The sequence below is a fragment of the Amblyomma mixtum genome, chromosome 1 (genome assembly GCF_055824585.1).
Source record: "Amblyomma mixtum isolate Tamu chromosome 1, ASM5582458v1, whole genome shotgun sequence".
NCBI classification, from domain to species: Eukaryota; Metazoa; Arthropoda; class Arachnida; order Ixodida; family Ixodidae; genus Amblyomma; species Amblyomma mixtum.
In genome coordinates this window covers 67,081,231-67,100,523 of record NC_143012.1, presented here as the reverse complement: position 1 = coordinate 67,100,523, position 19,293 = coordinate 67,081,231, and the positions used below count along the sequence as shown (strand labels likewise).

At 44.5% G+C, this 19,293-nt stretch overlaps 1 protein-coding gene across 1 annotated transcript in view; it reads left to right on the top strand.

Annotated features, from left to right (window-relative positions):
• Vinc (vinculin) overlaps nucleotides 1–19,293 on the top strand; it is a 57,699-nt gene that overhangs the window by 22,737 nt on the left and 15,669 nt on the right. The window contains exons 11-19 of the mRNA XM_089551388.1: nucleotides 136–284; nucleotides 1,921–1,986; nucleotides 2,806–2,917; nucleotides 3,874–4,071; nucleotides 6,571–6,662; nucleotides 9,346–9,436; nucleotides 11,499–11,600; nucleotides 14,338–14,409; nucleotides 16,673–16,803. Of these exons, the coding sequence (XP_089407514.1) occupies nucleotides 136–284; nucleotides 1,921–1,986; nucleotides 2,806–2,917; nucleotides 3,874–4,071; nucleotides 6,571–6,662; nucleotides 9,346–9,436; nucleotides 11,499–11,600; nucleotides 14,338–14,409; nucleotides 16,673–16,803 (1,013 nt within the window). The remainder of the gene's footprint in view (nucleotides 1–135; nucleotides 285–1,920; nucleotides 1,987–2,805; nucleotides 2,918–3,873; nucleotides 4,072–6,570; nucleotides 6,663–9,345; nucleotides 9,437–11,498; nucleotides 11,601–14,337; nucleotides 14,410–16,672; nucleotides 16,804–19,293) is intronic.

Below are 19,293 nucleotides of genomic sequence, written 5' to 3'. Positions count from 1 at the left end.
TTCAGCCAGTGACATAGAGTAGGAAAAACAAAAATGGAATGGAATGGGAATAGAATTACTATTGTACTGGCCCACGCTGCTTCTAGAAGGGACCTTTGACCATGATGTATAATTGGGAACTTCCAATGCCGACAGGCACACCAAACAGGGAGGCCAACTTCCAGGACAAGGCACGCAACCTGACTGAGTTCTCGCAGAAGGCAGCACGGACGGCGCGCAACGTTGCTCTTGGTGGCGCGTCGAACAAGAAGCTGGCTGAGGCGCTCCTTTCTTCAGCAGCTCAGGCAAGAGGCTCCTTTGAATGCTGATTCACTCATAATGGTTGCACATAGACAATGTACAGTGCTGCAGCTCTCACATGGCTGACAGGCCATCTTTTTCTTTTTCTTTTTTTAAGTTTGCTATTAAAGGGACACTGAGGAGAAATTGAAGTTGGCTTGTATCGACAGAATACCAGCTCCTGATTACAAAAACGCCACTCATACTGACAACAAAGCTCTTGTAACGTAGAAAAGAGCAAGAACCAAAATACAGGTATCGCCGCCACAGGCCAAACTCGCAAGTACAAGCGTGATGAGGTCATAGGACAAAACAGTGTTGCTAGAACGAATGGTTCTAGCAACACCAGGAACCGAGAAGCCATGAATCACTGAGGCGCAGCCAATGCATGCGCAAATCTTCTTGACGTCGCCAGATGGCGCCACGTGCCCGGCAGCTACGCGCGCTCCTGAAGCATCGGGACAAATCAGCGCCTCTTTTCCGGCGGTAGGCGGGCTCCCGGTATTCCGCCAGCGGTAACAAGGTACACGGTATGCTAAAGGTGTCTGTTTGCGAGAACTTCGTTGACTTCGAGAACGAGATCCATCGTAACGCTGGCAAAACGCCAGTGCAAACGTAATTGAAGCGACTGTAGCGGCGGCCGCAATAGCCGATAGATGCCTTCAACGTGTGGCCGACGGTAGCTTTCTTTTCGGCTGCTGCTAGGCCGCACTGCTGGCCGCCAGAAATCACGGAGTCTGCGTTACATCATGCGCACGTCATGTTTCATGTCTCTTAGTCCTGTGTCGTCATAGAAGAATCCCAAGTTTGAATCAGAGCGGCGGGAAAAACTTTTTCAACTTCGAATCCAAATTTCTTAGAAATAAAGGCATCTTTCGCTGCCGGCGAAGTGGCAACAAAGCCATGACATGCCGAACTATCGGATTTTACTATAAAAAAAAATATTAATAGTGCTCTCCTCAGTGTCCCTTTAAAGAAGACTCTTTCACAGATCATGTGGCACTGTAATTTATTACTGTTCTGTAACCTCTGTAGGTTTTAAATACTTTGAAATATCGTTAAATCAATCTTCCAGTTTACTCAAACTGATCCTTTGGCTACGTCTACATCAAGTGTTTCAAAAAGGCTGCCTAGATTAACTCGGAACTGTGCATGCTTTGAACTAAATTGTGGTTTCCTTTGAGTTCAAATTATTGAGAGCTGACTGTATCAGCCTTCATTTTTTTTCCAAGAAAACTAAAGGAATAAACCATTTATTGCAGCTGTTTGCTATTGCATGCAAAGGAACAGTTTTATCCATTCATTCTTCCACAGTGGATACCTCAGGTAAACAATATAGCTGTCATATTTCATATAGCGGTAGTTTTTTTTTTTTTTATCCTCAGTAAAGTGGCGATACAGATGCAAATGTGGCTGTCTCTGATTTAATGCTGCAATTCCACTGACTTCCTGGTGGTTGTAAGTCAACCATCGCAGCTCACTAGTGAGTGCTTGACTAGTCAGGGTTGCTGACTTCGGTGGCCTGACCAGCAAGAGAATGGTCAAGCACACAGCCTTGTCCATTCAAATGCTGGAGTTTATGACGGTGGATGCTGGAGTTTATGGGGATGACAGTCTGCTTCATTTCGTGCTTCTTTCTAGGTGGAGAGCCTCACCCCGCAGTTGGTGAATGCTGGGCGCATCCGCATGACCTACCCAGACAACAAGGTATGTTGAAGGCCGTCGCATGCCCAAATTTTTCGACACCTTAGCTCCAGACTGTTTTTTTCCCTGGCTCCATAATGAGGGGCAGAACCGTAAAATGCACTTTCGGGAAAATCTAATTTGGCAGAGCACAATGTTGAAGGCATCGAGCCTACTGACGTCATGTACTTATTTTTTGGCGATGTTCTGAGTTGATTATTATTTTAAACTTCTTTTGGCGCTTGCATATCCGTGGCTTGGCTTGGAAGATAAGTGTGAAAAGTGCATTCATTATAAGCGAGAGGACAGAATAGAGGTACAGTCAGGAAGTCATACTGGTCTCATTTTATGAGTGCTGTCCATACTAGCAGTGTCTATATGCTCTAACGCCCTGAGAACAAGTGAAGGTGCTAGAAAGAGGAAAGGCAAGGAGGTTCTCTAAAGCTATTGCACTTTTAAACTGGCAGCTTTGTTATTGAATGAAGGGTTTTGCGGTGTAGAAACAGTTATAGCACAGGTACAGAGGCACTGCCCTTGGGTATGGTAATCTGCACTTCAGTATAAGGCTGGTACTAAAAGAGTGAAAAAAAATTCTGGTTTGGTTAAGATCTTTCTAATTTAGTGCACTGTCATTTCTATAGTGTTTAAAAAAATTATAAGCAAGAAACAGTGTTTCAAGTACTGCACAAAAATGAGTGCTGATAGTAGACTTTCTCAGCTGAAAAAAGTAGCCCAAGAAAATTTCCTGCATCGCTGTCAGTGTGAAAATGCCCGACTTCATTTTGTTAGGAGCGGTGCCTTTCTGTCTTTGCTTATTTAGTACTGTGTCGCCTGTGCCTGCAGGCTGCGGACGAGCACTTTGAGAACCTGCACCGGCAGTACTCGGAGAGCATGATGCACATGCGGAACCTGGCCGACGAGGCCACCGACACCGCCAGCTTCGTCAAGGTCACCGGTGAGTCACCACCGGCTGCACCCACTGACAGCTGGGACTTGCGTGTTCCTGGGGTGGATGAACCTGGCTCTAAGGTTTTACAACAGTCTAACAATGGTGTTGATACAGGCAGTGTGACCAGTGTGACGCTGATGCTCAAGCGTCTTTTATAGCCCTCGGCATAGAAGACTTGAGCGCAGGAACCGCAGATCACAATCGCTTCAATCAGAAGTAGCAGTTACAGTTGTGAAACTCTTGAGCAAGAAAAACATCTCAAATGTTGTAGAACAATCTCTCTCAGCCATTTAGGGCTGCATTTGATGTCACAAGGCCAAGGAACACACTTGTGACCACGGCAGCTAAGCCAGCTCAGGTTAGAGTTGAACGGGCCAGGCATATTAAGGGGAAAGCCTTTAATGCCTCATTGCAGAAGCTTGTCAGCAGAGGTGTCATGCTGCTTTTGATGGGTTGCATAATTTCCTTTCCCCAAATACAGTTTTCATTTTCTTCATTACAGCTCCTCTTTCTCTTTCTTCTTTTGCTCTCACTTCCTGCCTTCCCACTGAGATATGTAGTGCAGTTTTCATTTTATTCATTACGGCCTATTCTTCAAACCTATTCTCTCTTTGGTTTGTGTTTGGTGGACACACTCGCGCATGTTTTGCAATTGCTGCAGTCAATGCATCCAGCTGGTAGGTAGTGCTTGTGTCTGCATTTCCCTCCTAATGTGACCTGTTTAGCACACTGTTCTAATTCTCATGCACATACCAATATGCCTGGCTGATGCCTGTTTTGAAAAGTGATTTTAGCTAATGTTAGCCAACACCATATCTAACCGTCCTGCTGTCTGTTCTCATGCTGCAGAGGACATGATTCTGAAGCACACTTTGGAAAGTGGTTGTAGCTAATGTTAGCCAACACGGTAAAAGGGTCCCAGTGCTCTAAACGTCCTGCTCTCTGTTCTTCTCATGCTGCAGAGGACATGATTCTGAAGCACACGGAGCTGTGCGAGGATGCCATGGCCCGGCAGCTTCCCCAGCAGATGGTGGACAACACGTCGAGCATTGCCCGCCTCGCCAACCGCGTCCTCATGGTGGCCAAGCAAGAGTCGGACAACTCCGAGGACCCCATCTTCATCGGCCGCGTCAACCAGGCCGCCGACTGCCTCCAAGGCAGTGAGTGACTGCTCGCCTCTTCTCAGCTGTAAATCTCGGAATTTCACTACAGTCAAGCCCACTTATAACAATACCAGTTATAACAATATATCAGATATAACAATGGTCAGTTGTGGCACCATCAGCTTTTGCATGTGTTCTAATGGTATTTTTGGCACAACCCTGTTATAACAATTATATTGGTTACAGTCTAACCCGGTTATAACGAAGTTGGCGGGAATCGGAAATCACTTCGCTATATCCGCTATTTCGTAATATGCAGACTACGAAAAAAAATGCAAACATCGGCATACCGATTTATTGCCGCTGAAAGAAGTCGTCCAGCGTCCCCTGAACACGTTTCGCGAGTGCGGATTTCAGGATTGCGGCTTCCATACCATCCAACTGCCGCTCTCTGCGACGTCATTGAAAAAAAAATCGTCTCTGTTCTTTTTTACATTTTTCCCCTGCGCGGCGTGCTCTACCGCTCTACGCCGTGACGCCGTTCAAGGACGGCGCAACACGAGACCGGCGTGCCATGCGATGCAGTGAAGCAACCTTTCGCTCCGCAGGAGAGCAGACGACACCACGAAAGGACGCCGTCAGCCGAATTTTGCTCTTATTTTCGCGGAAAAAATCGCCTCAAGGACGCAAAAATGTGTTGATTGGCAGATTATTTTTCGGTTGGTATTAAATCTCTTCGTTATATCCGCTGACGCGCTCTTATTTACTTCGTTAAAACTGGACCCAAAATGTATTGAAAATGCAAAAATGGGAAGGGAAATTGAAATCCCTTCGTTATAACCGCTATTTCGCTATAAGTGGCTTCGTTATAAACGGGCTAGACTGTATAACAATGGTATTTCCATGACATTTCAGTATTGTTATAAGTGGATTTGACTGTATAACAAACAATAATCCATATAACAAAAAAGAATAGCTATTCTCTTTGGAAGCTGCTGTAAAAGCCCCTGTATCTGATGTCTCGTTTTTACAATGTAAAATTTTCCTACAGAGAAATGAGGCAACATCTACAGTGCGTTTCGCAGTTAAACGCACACCATAGAACGCTTATCTCAGCTAAACCGGTGAATTGTGAGAGCTCGAATTTCGCGCAGAAGTGGCATTTGGCTGGCAGGATTGTTTTATTCCACATATGTTTCAGGTACCTGCGTGATTCCATCAGAAGCCAGATATTCACATTGTCTGTGGTGATGACGAAACAAAACAAAGAATTCACTGCTTTAGCTGAGAGAAGCATTCTACGGTGCACACTTAACTCTTTCCCTACCGCGCCCATTGAGCATCGTTAGCCCGCTAACGATCATTTCATGCCCCGATTTCAGAACCTTCTGCGTTGCTAATGACCGCGCTGCAGATGTAGTTTGTAGGCCAGGAACCAAAGTTTTGTTTCCGATGTAGTTTTCTTTTGTGCCGCGAGGGGGCACTTTCTAACGCGCTGCGAAGAAATGAAGATGCGGACCTGCGCTCATTGCCCGCCATGTTGCCCGTAGATGACGCCTTCGCCGCTCGACTTCGGAGCCTTCCGTGTTGCTTACAGGCACGATGCGCATCTGGCTTGTAGCCAGAGAACTGAAGTTTTGTTTGCGATATAGTTTTTTTTGGCCCTACAAAACGGCATTTTTTGAACGCACTCTGAAGATGCGGCACCATCAAAGTCGCTTGGCAGCCTCCGCATGCGTGGCACGCGCTCTAAGACATAGCAAATCTAAGGACTCCGTTTCGTCTGCGAGTGATTTAATCGATGTCCTGTGCAACAACGAGCCTGAAAATGTTGCAAGGTGCTGAAGATGATTCAGTTTTCACATCAGTGATGGTGGAAACCAGCCTGAAACACAGGCGGCCGCACTCCGATGCACAACTATAGGGTTTCCAGTTATTGTTTTGTAGCAACAATACTATTCAAGATAGAAATGATTTTTTCTTGCAGAGAGTGGGCAATAGAGTAACAAACATTTTGCATATTTCAGAAAATTTTTAACATTTTTTTCAATTTAAATACAAGCGTGTGTTTGCAAGTTTTGTTGAATTTTTTTCTAAAATCTCGTTTTTAGCAAATAAAATTTTTTGTTACAACATGTAATTTGTTGTTTAAACATATATTAATAGAAAGCGCCTTTATTCAGCTCTGTTTTTGGGTATTGCAATCAATATTGAATGCAAAAGTTTTTACAGAAAAAAAAATTTACTGCAACCTTCAGAAAATGGTCATTTTCCCCATGGTAGGGAAAGAGTTAATTGTGGAATAGTCTGCATAACCCTCTTGGACTTTGCTGCAGGGAGGTTAAACTGCAGTAGTTGTGAACTGCAGAGAATATCCGTTCCTGTTACATTGGAAGGAAACTTAGTGGAACTTGGTACTAGTAGGCAAGGCCTACTTGTGAAATAAATGTCAAGCTTTTTGCAATCTAGCGCACTCCACCGCATGTTTAGCGCGCACTTTTGATCTGTGCATTGAAGGACTTGACGACCCTTTTGCCTTGTGTCTCGTGTGTGCAGCGGTGACTCCCATGATCCAGAATGCCAAGCAGGTGGCCACCCGCATCTCGGACCCCGTGGCTCAGTCACGCTGGAGGGAGTCCAACAAGGCGGTCAGTTGGCGGGTTCCCTCTTCCATTCCTCCTCTCTGTCCGCGGTGTTATGGATGTGCATTGCCCCATTGCACTAATACAAAATCTGCTTCATCAGTCAACGTTGCGAAAAGGGATGATGACTCAACAGTGACATGCCAAGACCAGTGTGTGATCGCTACCTGACTGAGATTAAGGTTTTTTCTGACCATGCTGCCAATACTGCTGGGCACAGGTCTTTGAGGAATTGCTGCTTTACTGGCAACTCTTAAATTCTTGCGCTGTCTCATTGATTTGGACTACCAGTTAGTTTGTTCTTCTCTTTATACGCGTACTTTCCTTCTACTGTCTCGACTCTTGTTAAGGGGGGACACTGGTCTTGAAGAGAAAATTTTATTAATTTAGTCGTAGTTATGAAATTTTCAGGGCACATGTATTTTTGTGCGCTGATTCTAGATACAGTGGAACCTCGATTATACGTCCCCCGGTCATGCGACGACCCGCATTTTATGACGAATTTGTGCGGTCCCGGCAAAACCCCCATAGAGACAATGCATTAAAAACCTCGGTTACGACGCAAATTTTAGAAGGACCCCGCTTCGTACGACGGCTGGCTCGTATCGTCCGTCAAAAAAGGCCGTCAGCAAACGCAGGCCGGGATGTACCATATTTTCGCGATTCTAAGCACCCCCCCTATTTTCGGAAAAAAATTTCTGAAAAAAAACAACTTTGGATGCGAATCTAAGCACCCCCCGTTTTTGCGCGGAAGAGAGCGTTGCCAAGGCCGCCAAGTGCACTTGCTCTCTTTTTCGTCGAGCCTGTGCAGTCGGAGTCCCGAGGAGGCGCGGCCTGCGTGTTGTCGTTGCGACTGAGAGAAGGATGAAAAGGAAAGCGCACCGGCCCGCCTACTGGCGTGAGCCAAGCCACCACTGCTGCCGAGGAGAGTTAAAAGATCAGAGGAAAGATAAAGAGAAAAGATAAGACGCGCGTCCCAGCAACAGATGCGTCTGCAGGAGCTGACGCTGATGAAAAAACAGATAAGCGGGCGAGGCCGCGCTCGCCCAAGCGAGGACAGCGGCGTCCACGGCGCTTTTTGTAATGGAAATAATGGATGCTTGTGCCCCACGATAAAACTTCCGAAGTGGACAACGATGCAGAGGTTTGCGCTCCCATTCCTAGTTACGCGGACGTGTTGCAGAGCGTCGACAACATCCGGCGCTTTGCTTGCGCGCGCGACGATGTTGGCGACCTACTGCCAGACGTGGCAGCCCTTGAAAGAAAGTTGATGCGCCGAGGTTGGGCAAAGGTGCAAAAAAAAAAATTACCGATTTTTTAAAACGGTAATAAAGATTTTTTTGCAAATCTGTTTCAAACAAATGCTGGGTTTTGTCTTTTTTAATCTGATTGGCGTACTTGCCGCGGGCTTGAAGCCGGTCAACAGTTTTCGGCGCAAGGCCGAGCGCCACTGGCCGCATTCTTTGATTTTCGATTATACGACACCCGGATTATACGACGGTTTCGCGCGGTCCCCTGAACGTCGTATAATCGAGGTTCCACTGTATGTCATTTAATTTCATGTAAAACAATCCCTTGAGCAATTAGGCACTTTTTATGCAAGTATTTTGCGGAGAGTTTTGAAGAAAATTTGCTGCAGGAAACTCGCTGAAATGCATGCCATTGGGTTCTCTTGACACCAAGGAATACAATAAGGGTAAAATTATCATCCTGGCTCTCATAGAACTTGAGTTATAGGGTACTGAAGCTGCCACTTCACACACAGAAATACACACTTTCTCATTTCTGAAGCGACAACTTCAAAACTCTATAACTTAAGTTCTATGATAGGCAGGATGACAATTTCACCCTTATTGTATTCCTTGGCATCAAGAGAACCCAATGGCACACATTTCAGCGAGTTTCCTGCAGCAAATTTTCTTCAAAACTCTCCGCAAAATACTAGCATAAAAAGTGCACAAGTGCTCAAGGAATTGTTTTACATGAAATTAAATGACATATTTAGAATCAGCACACAAAAATACATATTCCCTGAAGATTTTGTAACTGTGACTAAATTAATAAAAATTTTTTTTCAAGACCAGTGTCCCCCCTTAAGACAGAATGGGGCAATAATTTAGCTAATATGCCAAGTCAGCTAGCCTTAACCTAAGCCCTGCTCAGCACTGACAGGCCAATATACTGCCAATGTACTGTGATCCCACAAAGGACCACAGTGAAACCATCCATTTCCAGTACTAGGGCCTGGGCTGCTTGGGAAGGCCAATATACTGCCAATGTATTGCCAATGTGTCTGCCTTCTGTGACCATGACTGCCGTTGTGGTTGTCACCCAGCTGCGTCTTGGAGGAGGTTTTTGACTTGTTGCCATCCAGCAACCTCCTTCAAGATGTTGCTGCTGGCACGTCTAGCTGCCTCGGGGGCCATATTGTTTCTGTTTGCTCAGTGCTGCTTCTTCTTTTCTGTTCACCATCACTCAGGACTTATCAATGGGAATTCAGTCCAAGGTAACATTTCACTCTTCGCACGACCGCCTGCAAGCTCATCTTCATGACATTTCTATTTGTATACACCGGCAATAAATAAGGAAAACAACTCTTCACAGTTTGTCGACCTAATCTTGGCGGCTGGCCATAGCCTTTCTTTTTTCTTTTTTTTTTCTTTTTTTCCTTCTCCGTGCCCTCTTCCAGCTCATCAATGCTGTGGGCCAAGTGCGGCAGGCTGTGACGGTGACACCCGAGGAAGAGCTGCTCCCACACCTCATGGGACTGCAGGCTAATGGTAAAGCCAGAATCACCTCTTTTTCCGTAGAGATGTTTTCCGTTTCGCGATTGACGTATATGTGGCAAATTTTCCGGAAAACGCTAAACTTTGCGTCAGTGCGGAATACTTCCTGAGTGGATTCGATCGGCAAAGGCGTTTAGCGGGGTGGTGATTGTATGTGCAACACTGGTTTCAGGGAGCTCAGTAGTAGAACGTTTGATATACACTTCATACTTTTGCTTCACATGATAAGAGTTTTGGCACAGCCCGGGATTGTGATGTGATAGGGAAGCGGAAGTTGCTAACGGTGGAGCTTTCTTGATTGACGTTGCTCGACTGAGCTGTGGAGGTGACATTCCTCGGTATCATTCACTTGTCACTGCAGTGGTCTAGCTTCGCACTGTCTCGTGACAGATGTTCAAAAGATGGGTTCAGCTTGAGGACAGGTTCAGACAACGTGCTGTTGGCGTTGAAGCGCTGCCCCTTATTTGATGACGCACGTGTTCCAGCAGTGTGAACAGCCTTTCTTTTTTTTCTTTTTGTAACACCATTAAGATGTTTCATTGACCCGAAGAATCATGTAGGAGACCTCAATATTTCAGTGCCAATACTGGCTGAGGTGATTCAGAGAGTGAAGTGCTGTTCAGCTGAGCACGAGGTGATGAATTTGATGAGCAATCACAGTGTTTGCATTTCAGCATCTACAAAATGCAAATGACCCTGTGTGCCAAGGTTCCAGTGCGCATCAGAGGCAACTGGTAGCCAAGGTTATTTCAAAGTTCTTCAGTTACGGTTTCCACCATATCACACAATGCAGCTTTTAGATGATAAATCATCAATTGTTATTGTTTCTAGTGGTCGTTCGTATGAGTGAAGGCCTAACTTATCGTAAAGCCCTTAGAATGGCGGAAATCTTTGTCTGTAGAATTCCTGCTGCTGTGTAGTTAGTTGTGCATGACGGGCTCGTGTTGCTCAGCACAAAACAGGACAGGAAAGGCCTTTTGTTCCTGTTGCTTATGTGCTGGTAGGTTTGCCCGAAACCTGTAGTAGTGTTATTGTGAAACATGAAACTTGTAGCAGGGTTTCACTGATATAAACTTGTGAGCACCCTTCCTTGGAAAAGCAGCGCTAAGACGAAGGACAAAGAAAAAGAGTACAACAGGACTGGCGCTGTTGTACTCTTTTTCTTTGTCCTTCGTCTTAGCGCTGTTTTTTCCAAGAAACATGTACCAACTAGCTCAACTCTCCGTTTTATTGATGTTTTGTGAGCACCCAAGAAGGCCTTCTGTAGTGCGTGTTTAGCGATGCAGTTTGTGAATATTGAAGTTCTTCTTTGCGCCACAGTTTTCATTTACTTTATTGAAGCTTCGATTGCAGTTGAGAAGTAAATGTAAATAGCAACACAAAACATTGAAAAACTGCCTTTAAGTAGGCAGTTACTGATTACTTCTTGTTATAAAAAGATAGCTGTGAAATGACAGGGGGTAAAAGCACATGAATCTGCCTATGTTTTTCTAGGCATGCTTCACCATTTACATATTCAGGGAAAAGGAGGTTTGCTTAGATGTATACAGTTAAAGTGAGCAAGTGATAGGTGTGTGTAATTTTTGTTGTGCCTATACATATCCAGCCTTGTCAGAGATCAAGTTCCTGTGTCAAAGGCAAAATCGATTCTTGTTTAAAATTACTCTGAAGCTTGACTGCGTTTCAAATGTTGCTGTTTGGCAACGTGAAAAACTGTAGTCAGTTTCATGTTTGTCTTTTTATAATCAGGGAAGAGTAGCCATCTTATCATTAATGTAATGCTGCCACAACTCAAGAAAATTCTGCAAGATGGCGGCTGTGTTTATCATAAAATTTTAATTTCGAAAGTTACAAGTCACGCAAAACCAGCTAGTTCGAAGGGCCGTGGCCATCTTTTTTTTCATTGAATTTACCACCATGAAGAAATTTTCAGCCTCTTCCTGAAGCTGTGTTCTATAAATACTTCTGTTTTCTTTTTTTCTTTTTTTTGTACTCCTGTCTTTCAAACTATGCCTTCGCCTGTCCTCTCTTTGTGTGGTTTGGCGGCCTTCCCCAGCCAAGCCGCGGGTACAGGACGTCAAAATGCCCAACTTTAATGAATTGTTTGACGTCAAGATCGAAGTGCCGCCGGTCGACAAGCGTCCACCTCCCAAGAGAGGTAGCCGTTTACGCATTGGCATCTCCCCCGGGCTGCACCCCTGCAAAGCATTGCTGACTGCCCTCCCCGACTTGTGTGGTGCAAAGAAACAAAAAGAAAAAAAAGAGAAAGGGACCCAGTATGCTTCCTTTCCCCTGCCTGTTGATGATGCCCACATAACGATTCCTGCGCCTAAACATGTCTGTGGGCAGCTTTTGCATGACTGGGCACTTGTGCTTGGGCATTTGCAAAAGAGATTTTCAGCTTGTGTGGGTCATTCATTCGTTGTCTGCGGCAGTGAGAAACCTTTTGTGGTGACTGATTTCATCTGAGGACTGAGAAGAGCATTTCTTCTGAAACCTGCGAGAGGAGCGCTTCACTCAAGCTCGCCCTGCATTCAGAAATACAGGCGACGCTGAAGAGGTTGGGGAGCAAATGATTTTGCTCTGCATGCTCTGACATGCATAACAGAGTTTTCGAAAGCTCATTCCTGCTTTATTAACTTGAGTTGGATCTCTCGCGCTTGTTTACTCCTCATCTGGTTGACTGCAAGGTTGTTCCAAATGAAACAATGCGCGTTCCGTAACAGCAATGCGTGATCCCAGTGGCTGGATACGGTGCGTTTTCCGTAACAGAGATGTGTGATCCCGGTGGCTGGGTGTGTGACGTAAACTGTAACGCTTGGGTTGACCTATCCCGTGTTCCCGCTGGCATCCGGGTCCTCCGTATTGGGGATCTTAATTACTCAGCTTTGGCATAAAAAAGGCACCACACTGCTTTCCTTAACCGTGCAGCTTCGAACCGAGACCCTCATCTATGCTTGGAATTCCGTTCCTGTTTGCCGTGGTTCCTCGCTCTCACCATTTGAGTATGGAGTGTTCTTTTTTTGGCATTGTTTAATACTGAGATATAGCAGTAAAGGTGTTCTGAGGTTAAAGATATGCAACTGCAGTGTAAAAAAAAAAGTTATCTAGATTGGCTTTATCCTTGTTCAGTGTGTTTCATTTTATTCACCTTTCACCCTTTCCTGGAATCCGATACTCAGTAGGCACATTTTCCTATTTTCAGTGCATACTAAGTACTCACATTCATGTGCCATGTATTGTAACGACTTTTTGTTACTAGCAGATTGAGAAACACGGGGTTAAATTCATTTTTTCTGTATTGTTTACCACAATTGCTGGTATTGGTAGCTACACACAAAGTCACAGTGTCTGGGAAAATGCCAAGTCATCTGAGCTGAAGAGTGCTGATGTTATCATCCCTCTCTCATGCTGATGTTGTCATCCCTCTCTCAGTGTACTGTTTTCTGCCCTTTTAAGTCTTGCAGCTGTCTATACTCCATCTCATCAGTTCCTCGAAGCACTGTGGAAGTTAGAGACCTTCTGAGGCAATCAGGAGAGTGTGCTAACTTTTTAAATACTGCATTATGAAGCAGTGTTTGAAAGACGAAAATTCCTATTGACAGTTCACATATGCTTTCCAAAATAACCGTGAAAAAAAAAATGGCTACAATTCCTATTGACAGTTCACATATGCTTTCCAAAATAACCGTGAAAAAAAAAAAGCTACAATTCCTATTGACAGTTCACATATGCTTTCCAAAATAACAGTGAAAAAAAAAAAAAACAGCCACATTTAGAGCGAGTAAGCATGTTATTTTCAAATTTCCGTTTTTAGGAACATTGGCATTTCCGTATACAGAATAAGAATGGCGTCTGAAACAGCTCTTATGGTCTGTGCAGTGCGAATTGCTTCTGCATGTTATCTGAAGACAACCTTGTAGCTGCCTTCAATATATTCGCAAATTATAGAGAAAACCGGTATGCTAGAGTAATGTTTTCTTTCGCCGCATGAGCTGTAACACATTCAGCACTTTGTCAACAAACTGACACTCCTCTTTGGGCCTAGGAGCAGTAGAATCATCACTTGAAATACCAAATAAAGAAAATTTATGGTCTGAAATATCGCAGTAGATGAGACGAGACAACAAAAGCCTGATGTCCCATGTATGGCCAATGAACATACTGAAAATTCAAGTAGCAACTGCAAGAGAGAGAGAGAGAATTATCAATGGCTAGGCAGGGACGTGAACCAGGCGACGCCCAGTATGCTACCCTACATGTGGGAAGGGTTATAAAGGTAGAGAAAGGAAGGGGAGAGAGGAAAGGGAGATCACTTTTTCACGGACGTGTCCGTAGTCCCGATACGTCCGTAACTAACAGGGTACACTAGGCACACTGAAAGTTTACAGCCTTGAACTCAATCTTGAGTCTTTCAAGAACTTTGAAAGCACCTTCACAGCTGTTTTAGTGCTTGCAAGAGTCGCACATGCTAAACTCGGGAAATAGCATACGTAATGCGAGTGTACATTATGGCCCAATTTGAAATAGCGTTTGATGCACGTAAATTTTGAAGCATGCTATCCCACATGCCCATTTTAGACAGGCACTACACTCTGCAGCGTCAAAACGTTGTCTCTGCACTAAACGCAGCCTTGGTAGTGCTGCAAGGAACTACTGAGATGGAGTACAGCTAAGCTCTTGGTTTTTAAGTCGGGGAGCATTCACACTGATGCATTAGTTTTAATCAATCAGGGAAGCCGTGCAATGTCAGTGATGCTCACTAGTGCTGTCATGGTTGCTATTGCCAGCAAACAGGATAGTGGTACCAAACGGAGTGCCAGTAAATAGGGCACTTGCGTTCGTTTGGGTCTTAACCTCTGCTTGGATTGGTTTTGTGCCCTCACTCGCCACAGAGGTGGTGGTGGAACCGCCGATTCAGAAGACGTCCATTCCTCGGCAGTTGCAGGAGCATCATAACTACCCAGGTGGGGCAGCGGCAGTGGCGTGTTCGCACCCTTTTCTAAGACGGCTTCTCGACTGCAGCGATTGCCTGCCTCAAGAGCTTCTCAAGAGCTTGAGAATGAGTTTTTCCTTTCACACGACTCACTGGAAGGCCGTCGGTTTTGCCAGAAAACTGAGGGCGGCTTGGCTTTTCGAGTGCCTTGTCTTGGATTCTAAAGAGTTTGAGTTCGCGAATGCCTTGGCTTTGAACTTGGTTTTGGATTGGATTGGATTTGACGCCGCTCGGATTCTTGCACGCGTTTGACTTGAGAATGGAGGCTTTTCAAGTGCCTTGTCTTGGATTAGAGTTTGGCTTTGAGCGTGATTTTGGATTGGATTTGACACCGCTCGGATTCTTGCACGCGTTTGACTTGAGAGCGGAGTTTCTCTTCTCTACTGAACGGCAAGTTTTTCTCGTTTGAGTGAATGCCTTGGAGGTTTGCCGTAACTCTTCTTCTGACCTGACTCGGGAAGTTGTTCTTGACGGAAATGTTTTCGCTGCGGTAGTTTCAAGAAGCAACTTGCACGTGCATCAGAGCATGCTTGCTGTTTGAATTGCTTGAACTGTGCGGCCAGTAGTCACGTGTGTGGCCATGTTGCGTGGTTTTCGCTAAGCGGAGACGTTGTTTTGACTTGGCTTTGTGCTTGAGTTTGAACTTGGCTTCGAGCTTAAAGTAAAAGCTGGATCCAGCTTTGGCCGTGGCACATTGCACCTTGTGCCAATGATTGTACTTGAGACTGTGAATGTGGGGACAACTTTTGATTTATTATCTTCTTTCTTTTTTAAATTTTGCATGTACTATAACCAGTTGCATGGTGCAGCAGGTTAGATTTCTTGATATGCTTTTGTTTTGCGCTTTTAAGCAGCGTCTTTTTTGTGGAGGTGTGATTTGAAACATGTTAAACTACTGTTACATTTCGTGCTTGAAATGCATGTCTTCACAATGGTATCAAATCTGAAGTCATGTTAACAAGTGCGATTTTGAAATTGATGTTTTCGTGATGTCAGAAACACATGGAACTGTGAGTTTTAATGAAACAAACTGACATGCCGCATAGTAAGCACACATTGAACATAACTTATTGAAAAGCAATGAGATAGATTGGTTGAAGAAAAACATCTTAAATAGAATGTTACATATTCCTGGCTCCTGGGTAGTTTTAAAGGGTGACAGGGGAGGATTTTTGGACATTTTGAGTTTTCAGTCTCATTATATTTCTTAAACCTACTTCTCAGTTGCGGTGAATAGTTTTTTTTTCGAAATAATGAAAGAGACAATGATGAAACCACAGAAACCAGGAAGCCGAGATCGAAACTGGGTTTTGACCAACACTTGATGTCATGGGTGCTGTCCCAAAACCTTGTGTGTTATTGAATGGCTGAACTGGCAACTGTAAGTCATAACCTAAATCATTCTTTGTCCAGAATGACTGCATGAAGTTCATGATTTTTTTTTTCCTTCTGCAAACACAACAAATGGGTAGCGTTCATCCCTATTCAGGCCACGAAATGAAAAATTTTACTATTCAGATTTAATGAGAAAAAAAAAAAACATGCTGCCCAGCTGAAATTTGGCAAAAAAAGGATGAGAAGATCAAGGAGAACCTGCTGTAAAATTATAAATGATGAAGAGCACGTTTAAAACGTCTCGAAGAGGTAGGATTTTCGCATTGCTTCCTTGGTTAATAATGCAATTGTTGTAGCCACTGAAGTCTGTCTAGTTTGTCACTTTAACAGATTTTAGCATATAACACAATTTAGGCATCACATCAGCTTATTGGCTCAGTTCACTTATGGACACACGAAACCTGCCGACGACGAAACTACCCCATGTGTTTGTTTTTCTTGTATCTTTTTTTGTAACTTTAATTACAAATAAGATAAGATGTACAAGTAAGAGTTTTTCAATATATTTTTTTTTTGCCACTGTCTTGCAAACTGTATATGGGTGCTGAGGCCTTCGTCAGTCAAGTCAGCCTTTTGCTTCAGCTCCCCCATTCCAGGGAAAGAAAATAAAGAATTGAAATTGAATTGAAGTAAGTGCCAGCAACCAGAAAAGTGTGCAGAACATTTGGTGGACATAAAATAACTAAAATGTGGACAATAAAAAACTGTATTTTTGTTTATCATCTTGCTCTTTTGCATTGGTACTTGAAACGTTTGAACTATCTAGTGTACTCAGTTTTTTTTTTTAAGTGTGACGCCATCCTTTGCATTGTGGTGACCTTTGACCTCGCGTGTTCCAGAGGAGGCGCCACCACGACCTCCACTGCCCGGTTCTGGCGACCGGGCGCCACCAAGACCGCCGCCACCGTGCGAGACTGACGACGAGTTCGAGGAGCGCTTCCCTCCCCCACAGCCAAACCAGCCCATCATGGTGAGACTGTCAAACTAAAAGACAGACTGTTTTAACTGCACTGCTGAATGCAAAAATTCAGGGGGCACTTTGACGATATATGCGCGAGGCGAAAGCCTTTCCACCAACGAAGCGACGGCCGTAGGCACACACGAGGCGGCTATGGGGCGACTTGGATCGGCTAGTCATGACTAATTAGCCACCAACAAGACAACGGCCGCAGGCACAGACGAGGCAGCTATGGGGCGACTTGGATCGGCTAGTCATGACTAATTAGCCACCAACAAGACAACGGCCGCAGGCACAGACGAGGCAGCTATGGGGCGACTTGGATCGGCTAGTCATGACTAATTAGCCACCAACAAGACAACGGCTGCAGGCACACACGAGGCGGCTATGGGGCGACTTGGATTGGCTAGTCATGACTAATTAGCCACCAACAAGACAACGGCCGCAGGCACAGACGAGGCAGCTATGGGGCGACTTGGATCGGCTAGTCATGACTAATTAGCCACCAACAAGACAACGGCTGCAGGCACACACGAGGCGGCTATGGGGCGACTTGGATTGGCTAGTCATGACTAATTAGCCACCAACAAGACAACGGCCGCAGGCACAGACGAGGCAGCTATGGGGCGACTTGGATCGGCTAGTCATGACTAATTAGCCACCAACAAGACAACGGCCGCAGGCACAGACGAGGCGGCTATGGGGCGACTTGGATCGGCTAGTCATGACTAATTAGCCACCAACAAGACAACGGCCGCAGGCACAGACGAGGCAGCTATGGGGCGACTTGGATCGGCTAGTCATGACTAATTAGCCACCAACAAGACAACGGCCGCAGGCACAGACGAGGCAGCTATGGGGCGACTTGGATTGGCTAGTGACTAATTAGTCACTAATGACTAATTAGTCATGACCCATGACTCAATAGTCATGATTGGTTAAAGGCTAACTAGCCATGATTGGTTAATGACTAACTGGTCATGATTGGTTGACTAACTATCCATGATTGGTTAGTGACTAACTAGTCATGATTGGTTCATGACTAACTAGTCGTGACTGGTTAATGACTAACCAGCAATGACTAGTTAGTCATGACTTGTGACTAGTAATGACTAGTTACAACTTTCATTTCAGATGTAACAGACGGACGGACAGAGTCATGGCCGCGAGTATGAGCGCTTAAAGGCTTTCACCTTAATACCGTCAGGCCAAAGGTTAAGGCATCAGAACCATAATGTTACGAGTAGTGTTTTGCTATTTGGTGTGCTTCGTCAAGAACAGTTAAAGTCTGAAACAAACCTACGCTACTTGTTTTCATCTCGTATCCTGGACCATGTGGACAAGAAGGGGTGTGGTCGTGTTGAATCATTAATGCAGAGAATGTGCATTTGTGGTTGCACATGCTCACAAGTGTGAATTAGTTCCTGCTGTTAGGTCCTCTTCCACACTCTCTATTCTCGCATTAGTTTCTTGGTATCACCTGTAATTCTGAGATGGAGCCTTTAGTTACAGCAGACCCTGTTTTGCTGCAAGACACAATGCGCGTAGCTTCCTGAGGGGGGGGGAACAAGGAAAATTTTATTTTATTTAGATAATGTTCGTTAATAAGCTCCTATCTTAAATAACACGAGGATCTTAAGTGATGAAGCCACAGGGTTGCGGCAAAACATCTAATCCAGTGGCGTGAGAAAAGTGGTAATTTACACCATTGCGGAGCATTGCTATCACTTGCATGAGCCTAAGCTTTGTGCAAAAGATGAATTACCGAGAAAACAACGTGATACAAGTGGTAATGTTTTAGCATATTGCCCTCAATGATTTCTCCTTGCATGCTTCAGTTGCGTGTTCATCTCTCAGGGTTCGAATTAGTGCTGATTCACCTGCCTTGCAACTCCTCTGACCGTTGCTCTTACAGTGGCTAAAGCCTGCGGCATTACTCCTCTTTGTCTATTTGTGCAATGTCACTTCGAAACTTTGCAGGTCTTGTTAATAATAATAATAATAATTATAATAATAATAATAATATAATTTTATTGCCAGTTTCCGTACTACATTTCTAGTTACAGGCCTTTAGAAGCCAAAAATGTCTCGAGGGTCTAGGTGAAAATCGGCAAAAACGCATAGAGAAAACCAGCAAAAAGAATATCATTCATTTGTCTTTTAAGAAAACACTGAGAGAAAAATAATAGAAAAAAATTTTTCACAATAATTTAGAGTCTGCTGAGAGGATCTTATCCGGAAGGCTGTATGAAATTTTTGGCTCATGGGTACATCTCCTCCTCGCATGACCATACCTGGTAGAGCTGCGCAGTACAACATAACGTTGTGGGCTGCGTACCACTTTGGGAGCCGCATAGTATTTCGTTTTAAATTCTGAATTTGAAAAATGTCTTAAAGTAACTAATAATAATAATAACCAGTGCGTATCATTCACTTATACGTAACACTATCTTGCATTCTACGGAGGAACTTCGTATGTTATGGTTACCAAATGCAGCATGA